The sequence below is a fragment of the Rattus rattus genome, chromosome 12 (genome assembly GCF_011064425.1).
Source record: "Rattus rattus isolate New Zealand chromosome 12, Rrattus_CSIRO_v1, whole genome shotgun sequence".
Lineage (NCBI taxonomy): Eukaryota > Metazoa > Chordata > Mammalia > Rodentia > Muridae > Rattus > Rattus rattus.
In genome coordinates, this window is record NC_046165.1 from 44,859,842 (window position 1) to 44,886,145 (window position 26,304).

A 26,304-nucleotide genomic window follows, 5' to 3' on the forward strand; every position below is an offset into this window, starting at 1 on the left:
TTCATTACCGTGCTGTAGCGAGAAGCCTGTCATTTATCTTAGGGAGAGCAGTTTTCCACGGAATTTAGCTTTACATAAATATTACATCTGCTTTGTTAAGACAGAAGTCCGTCAACAACCTTATATCCCAGTTTTTAACAAGCATAAAAATTCTCTTTCAATTTTTTTGATAAACTTAAGAGTTGTTTTTCCTTTTTCAGGGCCGACTACTGGAAGTCACAACCGAAGAAATTCTGTGATTACTGCAAGTGCTGGATAGCCGACAATAGGCCTGTATGAAATTTTTAGTAAAATATTCATGTGATGTGTTGCTTTTTTACTTAAGTAGTGTTTATAAACCACTTTCATGTACAGTGCTCTTTATTCTTCAAAACCTACGAAGATTTCTTTTGAATCCCCTTATGAAAGCTACAGCCTTCTTCTTTGCATCAATCTAACTTAAGACCAAATTATTTCTGAGGCCTTTGAGGAACTGGACAGTGAGTGGAGTGATCTTGTCCTTGTTTATGGAATACCTGCCCCTTAAGAAGAAAAAAAATTCTACTTTCCCCTGTTCTCCAGAGAGGGGAGAACAGCATTATTTCCTCACGAAATACAAAGATAACAACTGTAATACGCCTTATGATGATACACTTGATCCCACAGGCAGGTTGATTTTGTTTTTTGTTTTTTGTTTTTTTTTTCAAGACTGTTTTCAGACAGCAACTCACTCTAGACCAGGCTAGGCTCAAACTCACAGAGATCCTTGTGCCTCTGCTTTCCAACTGTTGGGAATAAAGGTGTGCATTACCACCTGATTCCTGGATCCAACTTTTGGGGCATAAGAGTCAGCTGGCTTTTTTCCCTTTCAGACATGCCTATTAAGACAAACTACTGTATCAGAAACTGTGGGGACTGGAGAGATGGCCCCGCAGTAAAGAACAACTCCAACTCTTGCCAGGGGTTGGAGTCTAGTTCCCAGGACCCACATGGCAGTTTGAAACTCCCTGTAACTCCAGTTTCAGGGTATCTGACAGCTTCCTGTGTTTTAGAAACCTACAGGGTCAGCAAGGGCAGAGGCTGCTCCCACCTCTAATCCCAGCACTGGGAGGCCGGTCCAAGCAGATCTCTGAGCTCAAGGGCCACCTGTTGTACAGAATGAGTTCAAGGACAGCCAGGTCTACACAGAAAGCCTGTCTTGAAAAAAAACAAACAGCCGTACAGTGTCTTGCCTTATGCATAACCTTACTACTTGGCAGAACTATTGTACACCACGGAATGATGCCATGGTTTGTGCTGCATTCCGTCATTGAACACTGTTAAATCATCTTTGGCTCTGAGAGTAGTGTAGCTCTTCCCCTGGCTTTGCTAGTAGTTGTGAAACATTGTGCATATTTTATTTAGCTTAGGTTAATCCTTACCAAAACTGCCATGAGATTTTAAAACTACACAGATCGAAACAAGTATCCTTCCCTGGAGGTACCTACACAGTAAAATAATTTTAATAAGTTATGAAAATAAATTACCTTTCCAGAGGTCTGTGTGTGTGTCTCCCCATATATCTAGTGATTTAGCTATTAATGAAAAACAGTATTTAATTTTGAGTGGTGCTTTAATACAGTATTCTTTGTACGGTATAATCAACTGTAAGTAACCCAGTATAGGAACAATAGAGACGACTGTTTGCCTTATGAACTCAAGTTTTAAATAGGTACTCTGAGGAGTATATTAGAATAGCTTGATTAATGCATCATACAGGACTCAACTGGCCAGACTTTTAGGGGATTTCTTATTTCTTACCACCATCTGTAATTTGTGAGAATTTCTGGTTATTTAAGTAGGTCCCAGTGCTCAGTCAGCCATCCCTGTCCCCAGCCATCTAATTAATGCTCCTCTTTAGAAGTCACCTCCCCCTTTTCCATGTTACCCTTTCATTACTTCTGTGTACGTGTATTTTATTCCATCTTGTTTACAAGGTAGCAGGGCTTTTTAACTGAACAGTATATCCTGAAGGTGTCTCCCATGTCAGTACATAGACTGTGCTTCTTTTCTGTTCAGTAAAGGTCTGTGCGAGTGTGCGCAGTTCACTTAGCCAGTTCCCAGTAGGTAGACTTCAAAGTTTTCACTACAGACAATACTGCGACGAGTAACTTTGTTTTATTATATCACTTTGCACAATGTGAGAAATTTTTTAAATTTATTGTACGGGGTGTGTGTGTGTGTGTGTGTGTGTGTGTGTGTGTGTGTGTGTGTGTTGGTATGGGTGTTCCCTAGTATGGGAATGATGGGAATGGCAGTAGACAACTTCAGGAGTCTGTTCTTTGATCATGTGGGTCATGGGGGTTGAATCTGGTGGTCAGGTTTGGTGGCAAGCACCTTTACCCACTAAGCCATTTTACCTGCCCAAACAAGGAAGTTTTTAGGTATCTTTCTTAATGTTTTAAAAACCAAGTCTTTTACCTACTTTGGCTCTTTGAAACAGGGTTTCTCTGTGTAGCCCTGGCTATTCTGGAACTACCTCTGTAGATTAGGCTGGCCTCCAACTCAGAGATCTGCCTGCTTCTGCTTCCAGAGTGCTTAAAAGATTAAAAGAAAGCCCCACCACTGCCCAGCTAAGACCAAATCTTTAAGGATAATTTTTTATTTCTCTTAGACAGAAAAACAGAACAATGAAGTTTTAGAGGCTTTGCCAGTTTTGACATTTGATGTTGAAAGGTAGTAGGTGGCGTTTTGTTGCTGTTGCTGTGGCTTTTATTTGTTTGGTGATTGTTCTGGTTTGGGCAAATAGGGTTTTTTCGTTATTATCTTTTTGTTTTGAGACGAGCTATCCCATGAGCACATAGCTTCAACTGGCTTGGAACTTGAATGGTCTTCCCAGTGCTGGGCTTACAGGTGTATGCCACTGCCCAGCTGCGACGTCTTTCTTTTTGCAATGCTTCATGTCTCAAGCCCTTCTTATACCCATATTCACTGGGTCAGTCAGGAGAGGACTGTGTGTGTCCTCCCCCTGGCGTGTCGTCCTGGCTCATCCTAAGAACCAGAGAATGCCTGGTGGGAGAGCGCAGTAATCTGTTTCACCACTAGCATCATTTGACCCGAGGTCAGTTTGCATTAAACTGGTCATTTCTGTTTTCTGCCATGACCATTTTATATTTCAGCCCTGTGGGTACACTGTTCATTTACTGTGAATTTAATAATTGTTTCCCTTTCTCCTCTTCCAGAGCGTTGAATTTCATGAAAGAGGAAAGAACCACAAGGAAAATGTGGCCAGGAAGATCAGCGAGGTACCCCTGGCGCTTTCTTCTCTTTCCAGGCAGTGGTGGTCTCTTCTCTCACTCTTGCCTTCACCTGTGTCTTACACAGATTAAACAGAAAAGCCTGGATAAGGCAAAGGAAGAAGAAAAGGCATCCAAGGAGTTTGCTGCCATGGAGGCAGCTGCCCTGAAGGCATACCAAGAGGATCTGAAAAGGCTTGGCTTGCAGTCAGGTACATTAGCACGCACACCTTTGTTTCCACACAGGAGTTCTGCACTTGCAGTAGTCAGGCCAGTGCTTTCATGAGGTACCATACTCCTATTAAGAGTGGACCCTGAAGTACTTTTGTGCTTGTGCTGGTGCAGGTGCTGTGGTGGTTTTGTTGTTGAGATGAAATCTAGTATATTCTGGGGTTGTGTAGAACTCATGAGCCTTCTACCTAGGCCTTCTGAGTACTGAATTTAAAAATTAAAAGCACGAGTCACCATGCTGGCTTGTTTTACTTTTTACATTCACTCATTGTTTATTTCTGTGTGTTTCCGTTGATGAGTATGTGGAGTCCAGAGGACAGCCCAGAAGAGTCAGTTCTCTCTTTGCACCATGTGGGTTCCAAGAGTCAAACTCACGTCATGAAGCTCAGTGGCAAGCACCTTTATGCACTGAGCCATTTTGCTAGCCTCTTGTTTTGCTTTTAATACTTCGTTTTTTGACACTTTTATTCAGATCAACCACATTACCTTTACAGTTACCTAGTCCTAGTTCCATCCTAGCTGAATGATTCATTTCTAAAACCTTGAGGTTTCTTTCTCAGATACTCATTAAGTTACAGGCACTATTCATTAAAAAACAAAACAAACAAACAAACTTGCATTTTAATTATATTTTCAAAATGGCCAAACCTAAGTTGTAGCTACTTACATGCTTGGCTACATAACGAAGCAGTTGCTTTTGTAGACAGACAATTGACTTTACCTCAAGCGGGCTTGTTGAGGTAAAGTGTAACAGTAAGGAGTGTTTGTGAGCATCTCTGTTGTTGAGTTTAGGCCCTAGAGCAAGAATTTTTTATGAGCTTTCTTCCATGACAAATTATGATAGTTACTTTTCTCATGACAAAATGCCTGACAAAACCTCCTACAAGATAGACTGTCAGCTGTGGGTCTCAGGCTCAGAGGCCTCAACCCACCACTACTGCACAGTTCTGGATGCTCCAAATGGACTGTGCACACAATACAGACCAGACGCAGAGAGAGGAATCCAGAGCCAGAAGGTAGACAAAAACTTAGAAGGACCACCCCATTGATGTCCCTCTACCAGCCAGGCCCCACCTGAAGCCTTCAACAAGCTGGGCACCATGTCCCTAAGGCACAGAGTGGATCTTGATTGTAGATCTTGTGGACTGGGTAAGAAGGCCAGATGGTTTTGGTGTTTGCTTTTGAGAACCAGTGACCTTAGTGGGCTTACCTAGACAACATGAATGAGAAGTCAGTTACAGGAGCATGGTGGACCCCAAACACCTGCATCGCCACAGAAGCACATCCCATCATAGGTCGCTGCCTTAGAGACCCTGCACCAGGGAGCCTCTTTTTAGTTAACTGTCCCCTTTCATTTGAGCATGTCCCAAGATCACCTGTTGGGAGCAGCTGGAACTCCTTGGAATAGTAGCTAGCATCCCAAGTGAGGAGGAACAGGTCCCATGAGTCCCCTCCTCCTAGGAAACGTCAGCAGTTCCATTACCCTCCGCGTAATCTTGACCATCACTGTATCACGCTGCTCATTTATTTCATTGCCATGACTGGATTGGGGAGTTCTACCACTACTCCAAGATAGTGGTAGGATAGTCATGTTATACCCAGAGGGAACAGTCACATTACAACGGCATCTCTATCTCCTGGCTCCTCTTCCTCCTGATGGAGGTTTACTGAGCTTTGGAAGAGGAGAGATATGGAAAATCCCTTAATGAGCATTGGGTTGTCACACTTACTCTCAGTGATTTAACCAGTCACCACTCTCCGTGAATAGCCATGGCTATTAAGACGTTGTCTTCTGTTGCCGAGGAGGACTGTAGTAGTGGAACTGTTGGCTATGTGAGTAGCACCTTGTGGTACAACAGAGGCCAGTAGGGTGGGGCCTTCCTCCTCAATCTGAACCATATATTTCAGCATGAAATGATGCTCTTTAGTTTCTAATAAAAAGAACTCTTAATTATGGGTTTAAGCAGAATATTGCTTTCATTAAATAAGAACAATTGTCAGCTTAATGCATTCTAATGTTAGTATTTAAGGAAAAGAAGGGGCATATGTTTCAAAAGCCATTTATTTAATAATGATTGAGAATTCAACTAGCTGCAAACTCACTATGTGACGTCAGACACATTCTCGGGTTCTGGGATTACAGACCTGGGTCACTGCCCTCAACTGAAGAGCAAGTGTTTTCAGAGGAAAACTTAGATAGCTGTGTTTCTGGAGAATTGGAGAAGTATTGTTGAAAACTCATGTCATTAATTCACTCATAGATAGATGAAGGAGGAAGAAAGAAAGAAAGAAGAAAAGAAAGATTGATGGATTCCATTTTGATGCCCCTAGCTGTCCTGGAGCTCACTATGTAGACTCATAGAGGTCCATCATGCCTAACTTGACCTGAAATTTATATTGTGAAGAAATGAGACACCATTGGGAACTGGCTGAATAGTTTTGCCTTTGTAGTTTGTTGTTGACATGTCCCAGCGTTCTAGCACCCCGTTCCTGTTGTCATCAGCATTGGCCTTTGTTGGTGTAGGCAGGATATCCGTCTTAAACAGGATTTCATGTAGCCCAGGCTGGCCAAGAACTCTTGGCCACTGAAGATGGTCTTAAAGTCCTGAGCCTCCTACCTGTGCAGCCCACGTACTGGGAGGCATACACAATCACTCTCAGTTTCCTAATGCCTAAGTACATAAGCCTTCCAGGAAAAAAAGCACCAAGAGGTCAGTTGACTCTGTGTCTGGCCTGTTCTCTTTAGGTTATGTGTTTGCTTATTTCCACATCAATTCTTCACTGCTGGCTTCCTCCTCCCTCAGGACTGGAGGTCTATCCCAGGGCTTGTGCATGTTAGGCAAGCACCCTGCTGCTAAGTTACATCCCAGACATGGTTTTGTTTTAGATGAGTTTTAGAGTAGGTTGTGGGTTAATTCGTCTTGTTCTTTGTTTTCTTCTTAGTATGCTGAGGATAAACCTACAGCCTTGGGCACTCTTGGTAGGTGTCCTACCACTGGGCCGCACATACTCCCCAGACCCTTTTAGTGTTTGGTAGAAGTAAATAACCCTTATTAAACTCCCCTTATTTGTCTTGCATGATTGCATCTTAGATAACATCATGATAATATGTTTTGTTCCCAAAGAGAATCTTGTCACATTTTTTTGTTTTGTTTTTTAAAGCATTGTTTACTTGTCATTTGTGAGTACACTGTAGCTGTCTTCAGACACACCAGAAGAGGGCATCACAGATCCCATGTGCTTGCTGGGAATTGAACTCAGGTCCTTTGGAACAGCAGCCAGTGGCCTTAATCTCTGAGCCATCTCTCCAGCCCATTTGATTTGTTTTGTTATATTTTAAAATGTTTTTCTAGGCCAGCCTCAAACACATAGTTGTCTATCCTCAGCCTCCTGAGAGCTGGAATTACAGGTATGGCTGGCTTTGCCAGGTTTCTGAGTGATAGACCGTTTTCAAAGGTAAAGTTACCTGTCTTTATCTTTTTTCCTAGACATTTCAGAGCCAACTATATCACCAGTCATCAACACTGTCCAGCCCACCCCTACACCAAATCAACAGAAAGAGAAGAAAAAGAAGAAGAAAAAGAAAGAGGCTTCTAAGGGTAGATGGGTGGAAGGCGTAACAGCCGACGGCCACTGTTACTATTATGATCTCGTCACAGGAGGTATGCTAGTGAAGCAGCCTACAGGGAAATCAAAGATGCGACTTTTTTTATTTAGTATAGAATATGTTAAGCAGTGGGAAACTGTAACTCCATTTTTACCACAAAGCTTAGAATAGTGTGTGTGTGTGTGTGTGTGTGTGTGTGTGTGTGTGTGTGTGTGTGTGTGTGTGTGTGTTATGGTGATGCACACTCTATAATTTCAGCATTCAAGCTAAGGCAGAAGGATTGAAAGCGAGGCAAGAGACTGGCCAAGAGTGCATAGTGAGATGATCTAGGCCAGCCTGGAGTACAGGGTAAGACCCTGTCTCAAAGAGAAGAAAAAAAAATGAGTGTCCCGCTTATTGAGAATCAGTGTTGTGACTAACCTTACACAGTACTTACAAATACACTTTCTGTTTTCTCAATAAAAAAGTTGAAACTATACAGAAATACAGCATTTTACCTCAAGGTAAACTATTCATATCTGTGTCATAACCTATAAGGGTCTTGAAATAAAATCAGAAAAGGTTTTCTAACTAGAAGCCTTTGGAAGCCAGAAGCTGATTTCTGTTTTGTGTAGCTGTCTTGATTGACTACTTAAATTTTTCTGTTTGGGCTGATGAAATGACTCGGTGGGAAAAGTACCTACCTCCTTGCCTGACAACCTGACTTCAGTCCCTAGAACCCACAAGGTAGGAGAAAACTGTCTCCCACAAGTTGTCCTCCAGTCGCCAGACATATACACCAAACATAAATGTAATGCCCTAGAAGAGACTCTAGTGTCTCAGCCTCTGAGCCATCTTTCTAACCCCAGTAGTAATAATTTCTAACAGTTCATTTGCATTGGGTCTTAAATGAAATGCACATTGTAGTGAACAGTAAGTCAACCAGAAGTAGACACTTGGGAGGAGCAGCTTGTTTTTGTTTTGTTTTTCAGACTCACTTTGCAGCTCTTGTTTCTGTCTTCATGTGCCTCCTTTCTTCACCATCCTACTTAACTTCTTTGTAATTTCTTCATTCTTCATCTCACTCTCTCTTCACCCAAGAAAACAGAATACCATCCCTTTCCTCTAAAACCTACTAAATTGACCCATTTCCACACAGGAGAAGTGAGACATAAAGAACTAACTGGTTCTTAATACTGAATACGTGAAGGAGAAAGAAAGAAAAGGCCTCAAAAGACAGGGTCTCACTGTGTAAACCTGGCTGGCCTGAGACAGAGGTCTGTCTGAAGTTAAGGCAACTTATCAAAGAAAGCGTTTAAATGGGGCCCACGGACCCAGAAGGTGCAAAGCCCATAACCATCGTGGAAAAAGCATGTGTAGCATCAGCGTGGCCACAGGCAGGCATGGTGCTGGAACAGTATCTGAGAGCTTACATCTCATCCACAGTCGGGAGGCAGAAAACAAGCAAACTGGAAATGCTGTAGGCTTTTGAAATCTCAAAGTCTGTCCCCAGCAACACACTTCCTCCAACAAGGCCACACTTCTCATGCTTCCCATATAATTCCACCAGCTGGGGACCCAAGTCTTCAATTTTTGAGCCTCTGGGGGCCATTCTCGTTTAAACTACCACAGTAGGCAAGACTTCTTACAGAAAAATTAAAGATCACATAAAGATAGTACAAATAAATTAATAACCTACCAAATATAAACTCCCTAATCTCAATAAACTATTTTGTAGTGTTTTGTATATAATGACTTGCTTGTGGATTTTACCTAATTAAATTTTGGTGACTTGTTTTATTTAAGAGCATAATAATTTTATAATGTATTTTGTTTTAAGCATCTCAGTGGGAAAAGCCAGAAGGATTTCAAGGGAACTTAAAAAAGGTAACTGTAGCATTATGTCTTTGCTTTATTCTTGCAAGTGATTGGCTTCTGGGGGTGGGTGAGTTTTGCCAGCGCTCTACCATAAGCTAAAAAATTTCTAGACTACTTGCTGTCACTTTTTGTAGAATTTTGTTAAGCAAATTTATTCCCAAATAAGCAGTTCTCTCCAGTCCCAACCTGGCTTCTTTCTATAATACTGCCGTTAGTGTGCTGAGTAGAGATGGAACAGGGATATCTACGCATATGGGCACGCACACGCACGTGCACATACACGCACACACGCAAGTGTGCACACACACACACACACACACACACACGCCCTCACCCTATTGAGGAGGATATTATCCATTGTTTGGCAGTCATCTGTTGTTCACATGTCTTCCCTACTGGCCAGAGATCCTGGCTTTGAGAGGTGGGACACTCTATTTGGAAGTTGGTGGTGACTAACAGAAACCAGACTGTTGCCCTGATCTTTCTCACCTCTTCTGACTCCCAGAGGCCAGGCAGAGAAGAAAGGACAGCCTTAGTTATTCAGTAGGGAGCCACTGTCATTGTTCTCAGTGCATTGTTTTTTCCTTCCTATTAGACAACAGCAAAGGCCATTTGGGTAGAAGGTTTAAGTGAAGACGGCTACACCTATTACTATAATACAGAAACAGGAGGTGAGTGTTGTCTTGGATTATTTTAACTTAAAATTGTGTGTATGAGCTAATATATCAGCTAAACTTGAAAACTTGGATAAGAATTTCTATAGGAAGTATATATTGTCTTTTATAAGGAATACTTAAAACCTTTCTATATATAATATGTTGTACTATGCATCCATGTTGTTCCTTTTTTTTTTAATGTGTATAGCTATTTTGTCTGCATGAATTTATGGTCACCACATGTGAGCCTGGTGCTTAAAGAAGCCAGAGGAAAGCATTGGACTTTCTGGAACTGGAGTTATGGTTGGCTCAAGTCACCATGTGGTGCTGGAGTTGAACCCAGGTCCTCTGAGAGCAGCCAGAATTAACCACTGAGCCAGTTTCCTATGTCCAATTAATGTTATTCATAATTAGGCATTTTCAAATTTTAAAGTCTTCAGTTGTAAAATCACTGAGTCTTTTGATTGATTTAATAATTTCCCTTCTGAGTGTCTACAGTTATCACCTAGCTCAACCTTTGTCATGGTGAGGAGCAGACTTGAGACCTAAAGCATGCAAGCATGTGTGCTCACTCTCACTGATCTACACCACGGCCTTCACCATTTTCTTCTTTAAAAAAAAAAATAAAATGAAACTGGTGTTAGAGATGTCTCTGACATGTAGTTGTGGCATTACAGAAATGGTATGGGGGCTAGGAACGTAATTTGTTAGGTACAGTGCTTACCATCCAAGTATGAGGACCTGAGTTAAAATTCCCCAGCATTTCCATGGTGAGGTGTGGAAGCAAGCACTTGAAACCCCAGCACCGGGTGAGCAGAGATGGGCAAACCCCAGGGCTTGTTGGCTAGCCAGTCTAGGTTCAGTGAAAAACCCTACTGAGAGAGACAGAAACATACATGGATGGATGGATGGATGGATGGATGGATGGATGGATGGATGGATGGATGGATGGATGGATGTACGTATGTACATACGTACGTACGTACGTACGTACGTAAAGTGGAGAATGATAAGGGAAGATACCAGAAGTAGTCCTCTGGCCTCTATATACAAATGCATAGGCAAACACATCCACACATAATACATACATCTATAAGCATATACATATAGTACATGGTAATATACTCACAAGACAAAAACAGGCGTAATCAAACATGCCTATAATCCTATCACTAGGAAATTGGAGTTCGGAGGAACTCCTATCACACAAAGCAAAAAAATAAATAAATTCTTAGAAAAATCACAGAGTTTCTCAGTTAAGTCTTGCTGTTACTTTTCTGACTTATGAGACCATCTCTACCTGGCCTCCAACTCAATTGGTGGCTGTGTAGGGCCTTGAAGTCTTGACGCTCCTGCTTCTCAAGGGCCACAGTTACAGGACTGTGCCACCATACCCAGCTAGTTCAATGTTTCTTAATACCTGGATTTTAACTATTTTAAATAACCTTTTTTTTTCTCCCAGCATATATCTTATGTTCAGGCTCATATCCAACAAGACAAGAGAAGAGAAAGCACTAGGTCAGGGAGCACAGAGGATATTAAAACTTAGCCATGTTGTTGATATTTATGACAATATATAATGATGGAAGGTTGCCATTTGGGTAGTTTCTGAGCCACGTACCACTGGGCATGTCCTTGTCAGTCTTCACACTTTCTGCTGTAAGCTCAGTGTCTTCCTTACTCTGTGTTTTAAATGCTTACTACCCACACCCTGGATTACATCTTTTAGGAAGAAATGGCCTTTTAAACCTTCAGATATGAGTGTTGCCTAGTGAAAGCAGTGTTTCTGCACCAGAGAAGTAAAGTATTGGGTCTTTAGAAAGCACATACAGCCTATTAATATGCTAGGCCTTTAGAATTAAATCTAGTCTGACGCAACACACAGCTTCTTATCAGCAAAGTCACTGAGCATCTAGTCATCCTTCAGAAGAAAGAACTATGTTCTCTGGGATTGGGAGGGGTTTAATCTTGATCAGTGTAATTAGTAGCCACTTTTATTCTTGATTGATTGTTAAGTCAGGGTCTTACTTTGTAGCTGGCTGATCTGAATCATGCAAACCAGGCAGAACTTGACTCAGAAATCCTCTCCTCTGACTCATAGTCTCCTTCTACAATATACAATTGTCTTGATTGGGAACAAATTGTATATGTTTTCCCTTAAACTAAAAGTAGAGAGAAGAAGAAACATCATTTCTTAAAAAGCACAGTGAACACTAGATGGAGGTGGAGTTCAGCCAATTGAGAGTCCTTTACTGTTAAAGTAGCCTATTCAGTTTGAACTCCAGACAATCTCTGTGAGAAGTTCCTGGAAATATATTGTAAAGTCAGAATCACTATGTTTCTTGAAATTGTTTTCAGATAAACTGAAGATTTTTTTTTTTTTTTCTTTTCTATTTTTCGGAGCTGGGGACCGAACCCAGGGCCTTGCGCTTGCTAGGCAAGCGCTCAACCACTGAGCTAAATCCCCAACCACAAACTGAAGATTTTTAAAACTATACCCACTTCCCAAGTTCTTTTCCATTTAGAGTTAGTTTATGAGTTTGGTTAAGTGCAGACTGTCCTAAATTTTGTGAACAATAAAAGAATAAGCTCTTTTCTTGATAAAATATAAATATAAAAATGTATTATTTAGTAATAGTAGATGATAAAAAGTGTTGTATTGCTGAGAAGTATTGCTAAATGAGTAATACAGTTATTAAAATGTGTTGAGCAGAATCCAAATGGGAAAAGCCTGATGATTTCATTCCACATGGTGGTGCTGTGCTTTCTAGTAAGGACAGTGAAAAGTTACCTGACTCCCTAGAAGACCCCCAATCATCCGATTCTCACGGCGATTCTGATGATGAACAGAAGAAAGCGGGAGAGGCCTCTGCAGAAACAAAGAAGCTAATAATCAAGTTTAAGGTGGGTTCTAGCTTTACTTTTCACAGACATTTGTCAGGCTGGTTTTCCCTGGTTTCTGTTACTCCTGGTCAACTCCAATCTGAAAATAGTAAGTAGAAAATCCAGAAAAAGCAAACTCATAGCTTTTAACCTATATGGCATGATGAAATCTTACATTACAGCATATCGTTTTAGTAGTTTGCCATTTTCTACTGTAGTTAATCTCTTACTGTACCTAACTTATAAACTAGACTTACAATTATTGGGTGTGTGTGGTTTGATATATGGTGGATTTAAGCATCTATCCATTGGAGATCTTGAAGTGAATTACTCAAAATAAGGGTAAGGTCAACTGTATTTTGGCATTTGGATAACTGACTACCATTTATCCTTGAGAGCAAAACACTATGCCTAATTTAGACCTTCTGACCTTTTACTTTTTTAAGATGGAAGCCTCATTATGCAGCCCTGACTGGCCCAGGACTCATTTTGTTTACCAGGCGTAGCCTTAAACTGACGAGAGATCTGCCTGCTTCTGCCTCAGGATGCTGGTATTGAAGGCCTGTGCCATTCCATACACCTGTCCTCAAACCTGTAACTTTTAAGAAGTGCTTTAACATTCAGAAAGCTGTCTAGCCAGTGTGCATACCTAGACTAGAAATGCAAATGCTAATAAATGGCAACCACTAATGTTGTTGTAAAAATATAAAAATAAAATGGTAATGTTGGTCTTTTACCCCTCTAGGTCCGCACCTCGGGTGCCCCAAGGTATCTGCTAGATATCTTGGTGGAAACACATCCCAGCCACACACTTTCCTACACTCAAACCCTCACTTAAAAGAACACACAACACAATAATCTTTGACCCAATTGGTAAGATATAATTGCCCACTTAAACATAGAAAGCTCGGTACCATCCATCCCTTGAGAACATAATAACAACCTGTAAATACACAGAGCAGAATCTTAACATCACCTGCCATCTTCTCCTGCCACTGCTCCTCTGCCTCTCTCTCCCTCCTGTCTCTTCCTCTCTCCCTTAGTCTCCTCCTCTTCCTTCAAACTTCTCTCCCACCCATCCTTCCTTCTCTTCCAATGACAGGCCTCCTTCTATCCTGTACCTACCCCTTCCTTCTCTTCCAATGACAGGCCTCCTTCTACCCCTCACCTGTACTTTACAAATTCAATGGGGAAGTGGTTCTGGTCAAGTCACCTGAGTTCTGAATCCTTGACTAGGCAGCTGTCCTTGGAGCAGTGGAATTAGCATCAAAATACAGTAACTTCAGGGCAAACCACAACACACTAACAGTACTTTAAGTTTCAGTTTACGCTAGCTTAGAAGAATAACTGTGGGTGTTAAACGTGGTTTTGAGTCCACTTGTTCTGGAGGTGTGAGGGCCGATGTGGGGGCTGAGAAGTGCTCCTGAATCCAAACATCAGGAATTAGTCTGCTGGGCTGGAGAGAAGACACCTGAGCTTTATCTCCAGGACACACATGATGGAAATGCACACAACCTGAAAATAAGATAACAAACCAAAACTGTTTTAAAAGGGAGCTGTGGAGAAGGCTCAGGAGGAAAGGTTCTTTTTTTCGGAGCTGGGGACCACACCCAGGGCCTTGCGCTTCCTAGGCAAGCGCTCTACCACTGAGCTAAATCCCCAACCCCAGGAGGAAAGGTTCTTGATGGCTGAGTTCGCTCCCTAAGTACCACATGGTAGCATCGGAAGGAAACCGTGGATATTCACATACATATCCACACAAAATACATAGTAAGAATAGAATTTTTAAGAAGTTTAACTTTTTTAAAAGGAAAAAGAAGAATAGGTGTATGTCTATTAAATTTAACAATTAAGAAATCCTCAGTGCCCTTCTAAAAGCTTGATCAACGTTTTGGGTAGCAGAACTCATAGGGAGTAGAAAAGCAGTTTATAGTTTAGGTGTTGTTTGGATAAGATGTGAAAAATAGAAACAGAGTACTCAATATTAATCACAGCACTTCGGAGGCAGGCAGGCAGATCTCTGAGTTCAAGGCCAACCAGAGCTATGTGGTGATACCCTCTCAAAGAAAAAGTTGAATCAGACTTGGTCGCAAGGTATTGCCAGGTGGTCTTTTAAAGGGAATCCAAAGAAAGGAAAGACTGTCAACCAAAATGGATGGATAGATTAGTCTTGAAGGTTAGCTTTCACTTTCTATGAGGAGTCTGAATACCAAAGGTAGGCACTGGGGGGGGGGGTATGAGAGCAGTGGGCCTTTTACTTATATCTTTCATGGGTGTGTGTGTGTGTGTGTATGTATGTATGTATGTATGTATGTCTGTGTGTGGGTGTGTATCTGTGTCTGTGTGTGTGTCTGTGTGTGTGTGTGTGCAGTGTGTCTGTTTGTGTATGTGTATTTATGTGTGATGTGTGTATTTCTGTGTCTGTATGTATGTATGTATATGTATGGGGTATGCGTGTATCTGTGTGTGTATCTGTGTCTGTGTGTGTATATCTGTTTCTGTGTATGTCTGTGTTTGTATATCTGTGTCCCTGTGTATGTCTGTGTGTGTATATCTGTGTCCCTGTGTATATCTGTGTGTATATATCTGTGTCTGTGTGTATGTGTGTATCTGTGTCCCTGTGTGTGTCTGTGTCCCTGTGTGTGTGTATGTGTATCTGTGTGTGTATCTGTGTCTATGTGTATATATATTTGTGTCTCTGTGTGTGTATATCCGTGTCTCTGTGTGTGTGTTGAACACTTCTAAAAGCCTCAGGACAACTTTGTGGAGTCAGTTCTCCCCTTCCTCCACTTGGCACAAACTAGATTGACCTGGCAGGAAGGAACTTGAGTTGATTTGCCTTCCTCATCTTGGCCTGTCTGTGTGGTGTTTTCTTGATTGTTGATTAATGAGGGGGCTCACCGAGCAGTGTACAACAGTCTGGGGACATGCCAGTAAGCTTAGCTTTCTTCCATGGTTCCTGTGTCTGCTCCTGCCCTGAATTCCTGGTGATCAACTGTCATTGGGACATGTAAGCCAATAAACCCTCTCCTCTCCAAGTTGTTTTGATCACCATGCTATATCATAGCAAACTAATGCATCCGGGTTCCAGGGACTGAACTCAGATTACTTACACTTCTCTGATAAGTGCCTTCACCCTCTAGTCCATCTTGCTAACCCAAGTCATAACTTTTTTTTTCTTTATTAACTTGAGTATTTCTTATTTACATTTCGATTGTTATTCCCTTTCCCTTCTGGGCCAACATCCCCTAACCCCTCCCCCTCCCCTTCTTTATGGCTATTCCCCTCCCCATCCTCCCCCCATTACTTCCCTCTCCCCAACAATCACGTTCACTGGGGGTTCAGTCTTGGCAGGACCAAGGGCTTCCCCTTCCACTGGTGCTCTTACTAGGATATTCATTGCTACCTATGAGGTCACAGTCCAGGGTCAGTCCATGTATATAGTCTTTGGGTAGTGGCTTAGTCCCTGGAAGCTCTGGTTGGTTGGCATTTTTGTTCATATGGGGTCTCGAGCCCCTTCAAGCTCTTCCAGTCCTTTCTCTGATTCCTTCAACGGGGGTCCCATTATCAGTTCAGTGGTTTGCTGCTGGCATTCACCTGTGTATTTGCTGTATTCTGGCTATGTCTCTCAGGAGAGATCTACATCCGGTTCCTGTCGGCCTGCACTTCTTTGCTTCATCCATCTTATTGGGTGGCTGTATATGTATGGGCCACATGTGGGGCAGGCTCTGAATGGGTGTTCCTTCTGCCTCTGTTTTAAACTTTGCCTCCCTATTCCCTGCCAAGGGTATTCTTGTTCCCCTTTTAAAGGAGTGAAGCATTCGCATTTTGGTCATCCCTCTTGAGTTTCATGTGTTCTGTGCATCTAGGGCAATTCAAGCATTTGGGCTAATAGCCACTTATCAATGAGTGCATACCATGTGTGTTTTTCTGAGATTGGGTTACCTCACTGAGGATGCTATTTTCCAGTTCCATCTATTTGCCTATGAATTTCATAAAGTCATTGTTTTTGACAGCTGAGTAATATTCCATTGTGTAGATGTACCACATTTTCTGTATCCATTCCTCTGTTGAAGGGCATCTGGGTTCTTTCCAGCTTCTGGCTATTATAAATAAGGCTGCTATGAACATCATGGAGCACATGTCTTTGTTATATGTTGGGGCATCTTTTGGGTATATGCCCAAGAGAGGTATAGCTGGATCCTCAGGTAGTTCATGTCCAATTTTCTGAGGAGCCTCCAGACTGATTTCCAGAATGGTTGTACCAGTCTGCAATCCCACCAACAATGGAGGAGTGTTCCTCTTTCTCCACATCCTCGCCAGCATTTACTGTCACCTGAGTTTTTGATCTTAGCCATTCTCACTGGTGTGAGGTGAAATCTCAGGGTTGTTTTGATTTGCCAAGTCATAACTTTTAAAGAAGTGAGTATTGTTCACAATCAGGCACTCTGGGGAGTTGGACAACATTAATGGTTGGAGTCATCGATGTGTTCAAGTAAGAGAGGAAATGGAACAAGCTGTCCCAGGTGGCACTGAGTGCCCACTCATAGCAGGAGAATGAGACACAGTTTAATAGTCTTGTCAGCTGTGCCCCTTCCAAAGAAGGCATGGTAGAGATGACTGACCTCAAAAGTGCAGGAAACCAAAGATGCTAGGGAGGCTTTCCCAGACACCCCTAAGGTCCTGTCATTGCCTGGGATTTCTCTATCTACTCCATCAATTCTTAAGGGATACAGGAGATGTGTATCACAGTTGTAAAGAAGCAGCAACAGAGCCCTTGTAATAGCCAGCTCAGTGTTCATAGTCAACACTGGGTAACCTGATTTCTTTCTATCAGAACCAAGGCGTCTATTGTAAAAAATAAATAAATTAATTAAAAATTACAATGTAGAGGTAAACAACATGAAACTACATTTAATTTTGCCTCCTCCCAGAACAATCCACTTAGTAGTCTTGTGTTTGCCTGCAGCTTTCTTTCTGTTCAGACATAGACACATGGTAAGGTTGCTGGGATTTAACCTTGTACCTCAGGCGTGCACTTATACCTTCTATACTGAGGTACATCCCTGCCAGCCAGTTACACACATTATTTTAAATAAAATAATCAACAGTGGAACAAGATTTTACTGTGAGTTTTTAATTTAATCTTTCACAAAGACATCAGTAACTCTGCCAGTTCAATGGTTATGTAAATTCCATAGTATAAATGCATCATTACTTAATTAACCCTATGTAAAAGGTTTTGAATTTTTTTAAAAGTAAATATTCAAAGGGCTGGTAGGCACAATACTTAGAAGTGTTAAAAGTCTCTGCTATAATTTTGAGGAGGGTATAACTAGAAATCCAACTTCAGGACATACACAAATGATTATACACCTATGGATATTTTTCGGTGCTGTGCAGTAGACAAGCTACAAGCAAACATGTTTCGGGTACTAGCAAAGGAGAGTATAAAGTGACACTCTGATGAATTGGACCTGTAAAAGAAGGGTATAAAGTCTAGAAGAGACCAGAAAACTCAGAACATGGTAGTCTTGGAAAGGATATGGAGTCGGGTGAGCAGTACAGTACAAGTGAGGGAATCAGAAAGCCAAAGAGAATAAGAACTACATAGTCAAAAGATATCATAAGGTCTGGAGAGATGGCTCAGTGGTTAAGAGCACTGGCTGCTCTTTCAGAGGTCCTGAGTTCAAATCCCAGCAACCACATAGTGGCTCACAACCATCTGGATTGAGATCTGATACCCTCCTCTGGTGTGTCCGAAGATAGCTACAGTGTACTTATATACAACAAATAAATAAATAAAAGATATCATAAGTAAAGCATTTCAGAGTTCTGACTTAGTTTGAATAAGAATGAATGATGATATTAGGGATTTTTGCTTGGGTCTGAGGGCATATTTTTTTTTATTAAGACAAGGTCTCCAGCCCAATCTGGCCTTGAACTCCCTCTGTAGCTGAAGCTGACCTTGAACTTCTGATCCTCCTGCCTCCACCTCCTAAATGCTGGAATTATAGATCTGTGCCATAGTGTCCAGTTTTTTCTCTGCTTGGAAAAGCGCCTTCTGCATGATACTGTCTGAGCTGCATCTCAGACCAGAGTTTAATGTTCTGATAGTAGATGACTGAAACACTGTGAAGGTCAAGATCATTGATTTTGGAGCTAACAGAAGTAAAAGCCAGGGGTTTGTTAGGAAAATCACGTCTGAGGACCTGGTAGCATTTGCCTTCAGTTCCAGTTCTTGAGGGGCAGAGGCTGGCAGATCTCAGTTTGAGGCCAGCCAGGGTTCACAGAGAGACCCTGTCCAGGGAAAAGGGAACAAGAAAATCATGTTGCTTAGCATGATGACATATTCTGGTGATCTTGGCACTTAATACGCAAAGATGGGGAAATCGGAAGTTCAGGCCTGCCTAGGCTACATGCGGGATGTCTATTGTAGAATACAAAAGACGTTCCAATCAAGCTACTCCTGGCTGTGTAATATGCAGAGAGGCTGAAAACCCAGTATATGTATGGTGTGCACACTAAGGGGGAAAGTAGGTTAAAAGGCTTTCTTTCTTAGCCCAGTGAAGACAAGTCAGAAAGAGTCTCCCCAAGACATTGTAGGGACGGCTTCCATCCCAAAGGGGTCGCCATCAGTTTCTCTGGTAACCCTGGCTGTCCTGGACTTGCTTAAAGGCGTGGTCCACCACGGCCTTTAGTTCTTCCATGTACATTTATTGTGTAGTGTGAAAACCTAAATCATTAAGTGAATGATTATTAGTATTATTAATAAGCCGTTTTAAAGAAGTTAAAAAATTTTGGAGGTCAACTAGTTTTTCTTGAAGTGTTTTATTTATTGGCCTTTGCATTTCAGGAAAAAAATAAAAGTACTGAGAAAAGAATTGGCCCAGAAATACAAAAAGAAAAAACTACTCCAAAACAGAACCCGTCAAATACAAATGAAGAAAAACCCAAAACTCCGAGGAAATCGACGAACCCTTATGGGGAATGGCAAGAAATTAAACAAGAGGCGGAGTCTCAGTAAGTGCCTGATGTCACCCCCTGCCGTGAGCTCGGGCCTCAGCCCTCAGGAGGCTCCGCTGCTGCGTGCTGCGCGCTGCGCTCTCTTACAGTCTTAGAACGTTTTGTAAAGATTTATTTATTTATATGAGCACACTGTCACTCTGTTCACACACACCAAAGGAGGGCTTCGAATCCATTCCAGATGGTTGTGAGCCACCATGTGCTTCCTGGGAATGGAACTCATGACCTCTGGAAGAGCAGACCGTGCTCTAACCACTGAGCCATCTGTCCAGCCTCCATTCTTAGAATATTTTTAATTTTACTTTCTTTCATTCCTAGAGTATTTTTAATTTTAAAAGATGAGACAGTGCTTGCTTTAAACCAAGTTAGTAATTATTTTGTGTCCAAAGCATGACATTTCTAGTGACCACATTGACACACTCATCAGTAGTTTTTATCAGAAAAACAAATGCTTGGAGTAAATACTCTACAAGACACTTTAACTACAGAATGCATTTAAAGGCAAAGAAAAAGTACGCTTATTCTCTTGAAGTATCTCACTATCAAGTGTTTTGTGTATATTCTTTCCCAAAGTATATGTATTTTCTTTTCTTTTCTTTTTCTGAGTCTTAAGTACCCTGATCTGACCACATCTCAAGTATGCTAGTATTAATGGGTGTACACTATACCTGGCTCTAAACAAAGTTTTTATGCTTATATTTAGAGTAGCAGAAGAGGTTATCAATAGTTAAGCACACTTGTGCTAAGGTTGTACGTGATTTCATGTTACTGACTTAACTGCTCAAATAACATTTTCTTTTTAGAGGCATTTATTTTACCAGGTAAACATATGTCACTGTCAGGCAATCATTTTAGTGGGTTTTTTGTTTGTTTGTTTGTTTTGTTTTGTTTTTAACCTTTAAGGGAACCTTCAAGATGAAGGGAAGATGTGTGGGTAAAGTGGATACTCTTTAGAACGGTGCTTTGAAATAATAGTTTTAATGTACTTCCATTATGAATTGTTTATTATTAAGGCTCTTGGCCAAGGGTGGCTGTGCACACCCATAACACCAGCACTTAGGAGACCGAGGCAGGATTTGCTTCATAAACACACACTACAGAGTGAGATTCCGATCTCAAAAAGCTATCAAAACCAAAACCTGCTGTTTAATGGAAAAGTTGTCCTTTTTTTTTTTTTTTTCATTTTTGTAGTAGAGTAATACAAGTACTGGGCAGCTCTGTATACCAGACTTTATTCCTCAGAGATGACAAGGACATTGATGTCTGGACATGGAAGTTACTGGAGTAGTAGACTCTTCAGTTCTTGTCACTTAAAACAAAGATTGTTTTACACACACTTCGGATTGGAGGACCAAAGGACACCTGACACATAAACAAGGAAGAGAGACTAAGAAGAGAGGTTACTCGGAAGGCTAGGGTGTTAGGAGAGGGAGGGAGGTGAGTAAGAGAACCAGCTAAAGCACACTTCCTGCAAAGGGTGATGCTGTGGTTAATGCCTTGTAGTTGGCTTAACACTTTTTAATTGCAACGTAGGAAGGTAGGAAGATTGTCCCGGGTCAACATCTCCTACTTGAAAATTGAGATCTCTTTCTAATGCTAATTAAATGTTCGCTAGCAAGGCAGCTTAATACTTTTTTTGTTTTTTGGTTTTTTTGTTTGTTTGTTTGTTTTGGTTTTTCCGGAACTGGGGACCGAACCCAGGGCCTTGCTCTTGCTAGGCAAACACTCTACCACTGAGCTAAATCCCCAACCCCGCAAGGCAGCTTAATACTTAATGCATGGTGTCCAACTTCTATGCAGATGAACCTTGTTTGTTGCTTGCTTGTTTTCCCTCTGCCCCAACCCCTTCCCCTCTTCCTCTCCCTCTTTCTTTCCAAGATGGGGTTTCTCTGTGCAGCCTTAGCTATCCTGGAACTCACACTGTAGACCAGTCTGACCTTGAACCATTAACCTAGTTTCTTAAGGGGTTTTCACAAACACATCATTGCCAGAGGAATAAAGGCCTGGTATGCTTATTGTTGATTTTTGAAAGTGAAAAAAAGTATACTTCACTACTTAACCTAGGAATAATACTAACATTTTAGAGCATTTTCCTACTTTGACATTTTACATTATTTTCCTATTATGTTAAAATTCTGTAGTTACTTATTAATACTATGTAATATTTCATCTTTCAGGCATATCTTGAGTTTACTGGAAGTTACTTTATGTGTCTCATTGACTAGGAGTGTCTCTATTTCTCCTTCCCCCCCAAAGTGCCTGTGTTAGAGCATGTCTCAAGGTGCCCTAGAGGGCCAGAAGAGGGTGTCAGATTCCCCAGAGCGAGAATCAATGAATTGAAAGCCATCTTGCATCGGTGCTTGGAATCAAACTCTGGTCCTTTGCAAGAGCTGCAAAGCTTTCTTAACCACCGAGACATTTCTCCAGCCCTGTTTTGTTCCCATCCATCTCCTTCCACTATCACCCTGACCTCACTATGTAGACCAGTCTCTGCTTTCTCACCTTCTTTCTGAGTATGTGTATGTGGAAGTACACACATGTGAGTTCTATTACCCAGGAAACCAATGGTTTGGTAGAAACCAAACTCTGGTCCTCTGCAACTGCTGGGTCATCTCTTCACATAGGGCCTCTCTGCAAAGTGTAAACTAGCTTTGAATTTGCTATGAAACCCACAGTGCCTCCCAACTTAGCACCTTCCTGAGTCCACAACCCAAGTGCTTGGTATCACAGGTATGTAGTACCACCACACCTACTTAAGATCTTTGAGTTGGGTGTTTTGCTGTGAGGCCTAGCTGGGCTGAGTTCTTCTGCTTCAGCCTTCCAAGTGCTGGGACTGCAGACATGGACTACACAGCTTACTCCAGAATTAAGTTCCTGGATTGTCATTACCACCTTGCCATCTTTATCTTGTCCTTGCACTTTTGTTCTTTACAACCCTAACAAATGTCTAGCTATTCTTAAATTATTGAGATAACTCTAGAAACATTCATACTCTAGGGACTGTGATTTACTCACATGTAACCTTTATACATGTCTGTGAAAAAAGAAAATTTGATATCCTATACATTTGACTAAGGTTATTGAGGCTGTGGATATAGTTAATAGAATTCTTGCCTATCATGCAACCTATCTGCATTCAATCACGAGCACTTTCAGAAGAACGTTATTTAAGGTAATTGAATAGTATGTATTCAATAAAGTTTAGTTCTGGTAAACAACATAAAAGTCATACTGTCTCTAACTTGTAGTATCAGTCAGCTGATGAGTTACCACTTTGCCCGCATCACTCTTCTGTGGTGCTGTGACTCGAGTGCAGTGCTGTCAGGTGTGGCTGGACCCAGGTGCTTAAATAAAATCATCAGGATGCTGTGCAGTCTGTGACCCTTCATTTTCACCTCTGCCTTACACTTGAGATGACTCCTTCTCAGACAAGTGCTATATCTAATAGCAAAGCTTTAGGCCGATACACTTTTCAAAAGATATGAGATGGGAGCTCTTCCAGAGAACAGGGATCAAGCCCATGGCAGCTTACAGTCATTCCTAACTGCAATTCCAGGGATCTCTTGCCCTCTTCTGACTTCCACACGCACTACATACACATGTGCACAGACACTCATACACAGTTTAACTTTAAAAGCAGCTACAACAGTTAACTTTTTCATGAACCAGTTTCTTACTCCCAAGCTCATCAGTAGTAATTCTGAGTGGACCTGACCTTAAGTCAGTGGTTTCTGGAAGGAAACACTAATAATAAGTGCTGATGCTGATCCTGGAAGAGGAGAATAGTTACAGACCACTGAGGATTTCTACTCCAGGAGTCATGCAGTGCCTACTGTACAGAAGATACCAAGTATAGCTACTTAAATCAGCAATGAAGACCCTTATTTATTTAAAGACTCCTTAAGTGATTAAGAGTGTTTCCTGCTCTTGGAGAGGACCTGGGTTTGGTTCCCAATACCCACATGGTGGCTAACAACCAACGTAACTCTAGTTTCAGATTATCTGACACCTCCTTTTGGCCCCTGTGGACATTTCATCCATGTGGTACACAGATATACATGCAGGCAAAACATCCATTACACATAAAACAAAACCTAAAGTGGGGTCTCATAGGCATATTTTCAAAATAAACTAGATTCTTCCTTTCTTGTCCCTGCTTTTCCCTGCTCTATTCTCTGTCTGCTGAATTCTTCTCTCCGAGGGTGGTAATTGGTTTCCAGCAGTTTTCTTAGTCTCAACCACTGAATATGATGATCTTTCTGCTCTATCCAGAAGTTTCATGGGTGCAATTGATTAGCTAACTCTTTCATAGACCAGTTGACTGTCTCAGGCAGTGTTTCTCAACCCGTGGGTCGTGACCCTTTTAGAGGATAGAACAACCATTTCACAGAGATTGCTTAAAACCATCAGGAAACATAGATATTTACATTGAGATGCATAACACTAGTAAAATCACAGTTACAAAGTAACAATGGAAGTCATTTTATGGTTGGAAGTCACCATAGGAGTGAAACTGTGTTAGAGTCACAGCATGAGGAAGGCTGAGAACTACAGGTACTGAGAGGCTCGTATTAAACAGGTAACTGATTTCCGGTCCAGCCAGATTGTTTATGGACAGTTGAAGGGCTAGTTCTCAGAATAAAGATGCTACATAAATAGTTTATGAACTCTTCTATAATAGGACATTAAGACTCCATTCTTTCTGTCTTGTATTATATAAATTTTCAAAATCTCTGTTCGTCTATGGCAAAACCAGTTTCCACAACTTTCCTATTGCCTGTCTATACTGCATGTCATAGACAAACAGAGTGTGTAATAACATGCTGTGTTCTTTGTACAGCAGAAATAAAACAAGTGAGACTTGTATCGCATGTTCACCTGAGGCAGAGTTCAGTGTTTTGAAACGAAAGTCAGCATTATAAATCTAGAACCAGGAAGTGCACACCTAATCCAGGACTGGAGGAATGGATTCAGAGGCTTGGGAGCTTGAAGTCATCCACAGTAACATCAGAGTGTAAGGTTAGCAGGACTACATGAAACACTGTCTTTAAAAAGCTAAAACAGGAACAGCTTAGTGTTTCTAAGGTGACCGCCTTCTGATGTACCCTCGGTGTTACCTACCATTGGGAAGGTGCTTGTGGTTCATACCCAAGTATTTACCTTAATCCATCAGCTAATAGTTTCGTTCTCTTTCCGTTCCAGAGAAGAGGTCGATTTGGAACTTCCAAGCACTGAAAATGAATGTCTATCAAGTTCAGAAGCTGGTGCTGGGGAAACCAAAGTGGTATTTAAAGAGAAAACAGTTTCTTCTCTGGGAGTTGCAGCAGATGGAGTGGCCCCAGTCTTCAAAAAGAGAAGAATTGAAAATGGAAAATCTCGAAATTTAAGACAGCGAGGTGAGGACGAGTGACTGAAGCTGCAGGCAGAAGAGGCGTGTCCTTTCCAAGCTCCTGCTTCAAATACTGTAGTGCTGCATTTTACATTTATGCTAAATGTTTTTATGTGAATCAAAATAAATCTTCCTTCATGTGAAATTTATTTTTGTTCCTTAAATGGAAGCCTATCACATTGCATTGTAATACAGTGTATTATGTTCAATGTCTAAAATTGCTAATTATATAATAACTTAAGATGCTATGTATCTGTTATTTAAAACATGGGGAAGGCCTTTGCACAGTTCTTACTCATAAACATATTTATTCTGCATTGAAAATGCATTATTTCCATATGCTGAAATTTACTTGTTACCTGAGAAATAAGAAGTTAGACACAGAAGTACACAGCCCCAAGACAGTGTGGTTTTGATAGTCCTTTCCGAAGCCTGGATGGAGAAAGCTGCAGATAGGCTTCTCTTACTTCATTTAAGACAGAAGGCCAGGAGGAGCCACTTGAGTCCTAAAGTGCACAGAGACAGCCGGACCAAGGGTTGAAACCTGTTCTTGATGCAAAGTGTCTAAAAGCATTTTAACACAGGGCGAAGCCTCAGGGACCTAGAGATAGGAGCACGGGCTCCTCCCTCATTCACATTCTGGCATAGTCCTTCCTAGTCAGAAGAAGTACTGGATCCATTAGAAGGTTTATCTAAGGTGATGTCAACCAAAGGCTTGAACTGAAATAGGTTTCATTGTCCACTTAGATGTTTCCCATTTTCTGGTTACATTTCTTAAATAGAAATTTCATATTCTATTTGAAGTATTTCCCTTTATTACTTTTGAATATTTTTAATCATATTTTTCATAAGTTGTATGTAACTTTTGGTAGCAAATGTCTTTTTACAATTGTTAGTGTACTTGTAAGAATAGCTTATTAAAAACCATAAAGTAAATTAAATATTGGGGTTCCTTTTTCTTCTAATATGGTCAAAGTTACATTATCATTGACAAAACAGTATTTGAAGATTAGTTTTTGCAATTATTCAGGCCAAAACTTTGCATTTTGAGGCATTTTAATTTTTGTTAAAGAGTTTTTGCTGTGTTGCCCTTGAGGACTAACCTCAAGTCCAGATCCTCTGGCCTAAGAGTATTCAAGAATACTGGATTTAATGGGTATACCATCAAACCTGACTCCTTGATAGTTGAGCATCTAGCCTTCGACTGGGGTGGGTAAGGGTTTGCGTCAGGGTCTCACTATGTATCTCTGGCTGCCTTCAAACTTGCAGTTACCCTCCTGCCTAAAACTACTTCTGGGATTGTTGGCATTAGCCAACACACCCCACCAGTTTACTGGGGCTTTTTTATGGTTGGTTGGGTTCTGGTTTTATTTAGTTGCTTGGCTTGGTTTGATTTGGGGC

At 41.3% G+C, this 26,304-nt stretch overlaps 1 protein-coding gene across 1 annotated transcript; it reads left to right on the top strand.

Annotated features, from left to right (window-relative positions):
- Positions 1-165: 165 nt before the first annotated feature.
- Positions 166-25,844, top strand: Wbp4 (WW domain binding protein 4; the record flags this gene model as incomplete). The annotated part of the gene is made up of 9 exons (XM_032917364.1): positions 166-273; positions 3,201-3,263; positions 3,343-3,466; positions 6,974-7,147; positions 8,912-8,958; positions 9,545-9,620; positions 12,319-12,509; positions 19,345-19,511; positions 24,717-25,844. Coding segments are annotated over 9 exons (1,158 nt in total), but the record flags the coding sequence as incomplete, so codon positions are not given.
- Positions 25,845-26,304: the final 460 nt, after the last annotated feature.